Here is a 5482-nt window from a genome sequence, read left to right as displayed (position 1 = left end):
GATATTTTATTGAAACTCTATCCAAAACTAACATTCTACAGTGTCATTTGTTGGAAAATGCCACTCAGGCCACAGCTTGATACCTAATAACAAAAATGATTCTCAAAATGCTGCTGCTCTGTGAACACAAACTACCGTTATCTTTATGACTATGATTATCTTCTATGCTATTAAAAATATCACTCTATTTGTTCAGCTTTACAAGTCTCTTTTTCTCCTTTTATCAAACCTGCTCAATAAGTAATCTTCTATAAAGATTAGGGAAACTAAAAACTCAGTCAAAATATCATCTATTTTAGAGCTTTTTCTCTATGATTGTATCATAGGTAACATACATGTTACTCAGTTTTACTTTTCTTTGGGCCCATATGGTTGCCTATCAACCACTGTGAAAGTGAAATGCCAGGGATTGGGGCTTCTTTATGTAACAAATTCTCTGGTTAGTGAACTGGAGCCAACCTTGTGAGAGCTCATCTGTTCCCTTGTGGCGAACATCTTCAAGTGAAGTGAACAAATAAACTATACAAGCAGAGTCACGGGACTGTCTGAAAGAAGCCTTCAGGTAGAGCAACAAAACTATGACAACTTTGATGGTGGCTGAGCAGAAGCATTTCACCATCTCTGAAACTAAAAAAACCTCAAGCCTACTATCAGATTCTGTCAAAAGACACTCAATATACAGCAGAAGGATTGTTGACACAAAGTTTAAAATTTCTAAAGCAAGCATTTAAAAACTGCACATGTTTTACATATACTTTTACTGAGCCATTCAATGACTATACTTCATCTAGTTTAACAATCTATGAAATGTTGAGTTTAAAGTTCAAAAAATATGTATTTCAAATCAATGCAATATGGTAACTATTCGAGGAGAGGGGCTGGGAACTAAAGAGAATATTTTAGAAGTTAACTTGGACTGGGTGCAAGTGGCCTGCAATCTTAGCACTCTGGGAGGCCAAGGTGGGTGGACTGGCTGAGCCCAGGATTAGAGATCAGCCTAAGAAAAAGCAAGACCTCATCTCTACTAAAAATAAAAAAACTAGCCGGGTGTAATGATGGGCACCTGTAGTTCTAGCTACTTGGGAGGCTGAGGCAAGAGGATTGCTTGAGCCCAAGAGTTGGATTACAAAAGAGGAAAATTCAAACGATGTGGAACAACCTTAAAGTTTACTTTCTAAAACTTGACAAGAAGGAGAAAGTGACAAGGCAGAAATATAACTTACAGGAAGAATCCCTTCTAAAACTCTATGGCTTATTAATCTATTTAAAACTTGATAGTTTCTGTCACGTCAAATAAACAGTCTTTTATAATAGCCATACATAATGATTAAGGCATACATTCATGTCCAGTGAAGTTCAACACTGTTTAACTTCTACTAAAGTCCCTAATTATGCTAAACTTAAAGATAAAACTACCTAGGAAAACAATACCATGGTGAAATATTTGTTCATAAAGTCTCAATTACAGGCACTTATAAAATATAATGCCAAGTTTTTGGTACATTTGAATCAACAGGAACATCTGAATTTAAGCCTTATACCAGTGGGCCACATCTCCTGGTGTCCCTGGGACACTATCACTTTACGCTCACTACCCTGTTCTAACTATTCATTGTACCACCTATTATTCTTACAAATGTTCCATTTTGCATAATAACTATTATGTTATACTATTTAATCCTGATATCTGAACAAGTTTGAGAAACAAACTTAATGATCAGCTATAAATAGGAGCAATATCAATTATTTTTCTCAGATAGGTTATTTCTAAGTATGAAATGACAGGTGTACAGACATGTGAAAGCAAAGGGACTGTGGAAATATATACAATGGCAGCTGGGCCACAGTTCTTTATCTTGACCCATGTAAAATAATACAAGGATATTACAGCAAACCCTAGTACTTTATTAATGTTGACTACATCAGTCAATCTAAGGTAGGACCATACCTTCTGAGAGGGCCTCCTGACCAATAGCAGGGCAGTAAGTATTTTCTATGAATAAACACTATACTATATAGACCTCACCTCTTCCCAATTCCAGCTGCCTGTTCTTCAATGAACACAATTTGGGAAAGAGGAATGGCCATGCAGCACTCCTAGGAGGAAATCAATAGAAAACAAAATCCATAACACTTGCCAGAAATCCGTGTTTTATAGCTTCAGAGTCCTATATACCTTAATAATCAAAATAATGAAAAACAGTATTATTTTATTCCTTAAATGAACTTAAGGAAAATTAAATAAAAACAATATTGTGGGGGCCAGGCGTGGTGGCTCATGCCTGTCATCCTGGCACTCTGAGAGGCCGATGCAGGTGGATTACTCGAGCTCACAGGTTCAAGACCAGCCTAAGCCAGAGAGAGACCTCATCTCTAAAAATAGCCGGGCATTGTGGTGGGCACCTATAGTCCCAGCTACTTGGGGAGGCTGAGGCACAAGAATAGCTTAAGTCCCAGAGTTTAAGGTTGCTGTGAGCTATGACTCCATAGCACTCTACTGAGGGTGACTCTGTCTCAAAGAAAAATAATACTATGGTGGCATTTTGTCCCAGGGAAGAACACAAGAGGTTTAAAAGCAGCTGTAATTACCCTTCTTTTTAATAAGAGATACATTTTCTAAAAGAAATGTTTGTATGAAAACTTTTTAGATATAGTATTTTCTTACATGGAAAGCAAAATAGATACATCAAAACAACTTAAGGAGTACATTACATAGGTGATTTTTTTATCTTTTATAATTCCAATCTTTACCTATATACATACACAAAATTAGTTTTAAACATAATAGTGTCCCTTTATTCACATGTTTAATTTTAAAAACTATTATGCATAAATAGCATGTAATAGGTCTAAGAATTTGTCCAAATTGGGCTCTTTACATGATAATCAAAAATTATAATAATTAATTTATCAACATATATAGTTTAAGGACACTTACTCCATCCTTCCCCAAAAGATTTCTTTCCTGGATATAGGTGACTTTTAAAAGAATTAGACAACATAAACAGGCATGCATTTTCAACAGTGGCAATATCGGATCTAGGGGACAAAAATCAGTTCCTGGATAGCACAAAAGTCAGATATTGCAATAGTTAACAGACTTTCAAGGGCCATAATACAGTACATAGTTTATTTGTGGAATTAAAATTTCATAGCGGGGAAGCAATCAAGAAAATAAGAACATAGCTATCTAACCAATAACCCTGAGATGAATGTATATATACCTCCAAGTTGAAGCACTTCAGAATAAAGATATAAAGATATCAGCTTTATATAGACATAACTTATTCCTCATTCCTAAAAGGACTGAGGGGGGGAGCAAGGTAGCAAGGTTTTTTCCTCTTTCTCAGAAGCAATAATACCAGAAATAATATCTCAGCCTGACGTGGTGGCTCACACCTGTAATCCTAGCACTCTGGGAGGCTGAGGAGGGTGGATTGATGAGCTCATGAGTTCAAGATCAACCTGAGCAAGAGTGAGACCCCCATCTCTAAAAAAAAAAAAAAAAAAGCCGAGCATTGCGTTGGGCCCCTGTAGTCCCAACTGCTTGAAAGGCTAAGGTAAGAGGATGGCTTGAGCCCCAAGAGTTTGGAGTTGCTGTAAGCTATGGCACTCTATTGGGGGTAACAAAGTAAGATTCTGCCTAAGGAAAAAAAAAATGAAATTAAATAAGATAAAATACAATACCTTAAAATAAAATAAGAAAAACTAGCAAACTAGCAAGGTGTCATGGCAGCACTTATAGTCACAGCTACTTGGGAAGCTGAGGCAAGAGGATAACTTGAGCCCAAGAATTTGAGGTTGCTGTGAGCTATGAGGTCATATCACTCTAATGAGGGTGACAGAGTGAGACACTGTCTCAAAATAATAATAATATCTCATGTCTAGGTAAAAGTATGTACTTCAAGGCAGACCTATCCTCCTGATTCTCAACAATAAGCTGGGAGAACCAGTAGTTTTACAGGTACACGAGCCCTTTTGAAAGACCTCTGGCAACTAATGGTCGAATTATTTCCCCATTACACATATGTTATTCAGGTATGGAGTAGGATTTCACTGGCTTTTACAAAACAGTAGTCCAGTAACTCCATCCAGTAACAACACAGACTTTTCTGGAGCTGAATATGGGCCACCATCCCAACTCCTTTCTTGGTTCTCCATTCAGAGAAATCACATGGGTCACACTTTTTTGACATTCTGAAAAGGAAAATTTATTATATCCATCTATAGTTTTGCTAGAAAAAAAGTAAAGAAAAACTTCAGTAATATAAAACCCAGATGCTTGAGCTCAAGAGTTCAACACCAGCCTGAGCAACAGTGAAACCCTATCTCTAAAAAAATAGCCAGGAACTATGGTGGGCCAGTCCCAGATATAAGGGAGGCTGAGACAAAAGGATCACTTGAGCCCACCAGTCTGATGCTGCTGTTAGCTATGGCAGCATGGCAGAGCAACAGAGTGGGATTCTGTCTCCAAAAAAATAATAATTAATAAATAAATAATAAAACCCACAACAAAGCCAGGCACAGTGGCCCATGCCTGTAGTCCCAGCTACTCAGGAGGCTTAGGCAGGAGGATCACTTAAGCCCAGGAGTTCAAGGATATGGTGTGCTATGTCTGTCTATGAACAACCACTACACTCAAACCTGGGCAACATAATGAGACCCTGTCTTGATATCCTGTCTTGATTGATAGATAGATAGATAGATAGATAGATAACAAAACCTACATCAGATGCAAAAAAAGTATCTTACATGATTTTTATGATCTCTCCAAATCAGACGATGTGTACTAAGAAGGAGTGTCCCAGCATCAAATTTGATCTAGAAAGACAAGATCATCACAAAATAACATATCACTCAATGTGGTCCAGATTTCATCCTCATGAATGTTACAATACTAACCCAATCACATAAATAAATATTTTACTTTGGGAATAGGCTTATCACAAATCAAAGAGAAGCAATGCCACGTGCTTCATAAGCTACATATATAGCCTTCATAGAATTAGAGGGAAAGAGCCCACAACTAAGGTATGTAACAGCAGAGGAGTAGTAAAGTAAAGTATGATACGTCCATACTATGTAATGATGCAGAAGTTAGAAAGAATAATGAGGTAGAGCTGTGTGGATCACAGAACTCCGAGAAATTGAATTAGTGGGACAAAGAGCAATTTAGAGCATACCATGTATGCTGTGTATGGATGCACACATAGACATGAGCAGTGGAGAAGGTCTAAAGGGAACACACACTCATCTGTTAACACTCAGTAGCTCAGACAAAAGCAGGAGGGATGAGCAGAAGGAGAGCAAACAGCCCTGTTTTAACTTTACACTTCACTACTGAATTCTTTTAACAATAAAAATAAATTCATGTATAACACTCATATAACTTTTTTTAATAATAAGAAAATCCAGAAATAGATACAAACACAAACAAAAATAAATATGAATGGGAATCAATGGCACTGGGACAACTGGATTG

At 37.1% G+C, this 5482-nt stretch overlaps 1 protein-coding gene across 1 annotated transcript in view; it reads right to left on the bottom strand.

Moving 5' to 3' along the window:
* Positions 1-5482, bottom strand: part of VPS36 (vacuolar protein sorting 36 homolog) — a 49512-nt gene that overhangs the window by 19497 nt on the left and 24533 nt on the right. The window contains exons 2-3 of the mRNA XM_003801800.3: positions 4753-4821; positions 2027-2097 (exon numbers count right to left, since the gene is read on the bottom strand). Of these exons, the coding sequence (XP_003801848.1) occupies positions 2027-2097; positions 4753-4821 (140 nt within the window). The remainder of the gene's footprint in view (positions 1-2026; positions 2098-4752; positions 4822-5482) is intronic.

The sequence above is a fragment of the Otolemur garnettii genome, unplaced genomic scaffold, assembly GCF_000181295.1.
Source record: "Otolemur garnettii isolate 467f Iridium unplaced genomic scaffold, OtoGar3 scaffold00221, whole genome shotgun sequence".
Taxonomy (NCBI): Eukaryota; Metazoa; Chordata; class Mammalia; order Primates; family Galagidae; genus Otolemur; species Otolemur garnettii.
The sequence above is the reverse complement of the archived record's forward strand: the minus strand, read 5'-3'. Positions and strand labels throughout refer to the sequence as shown.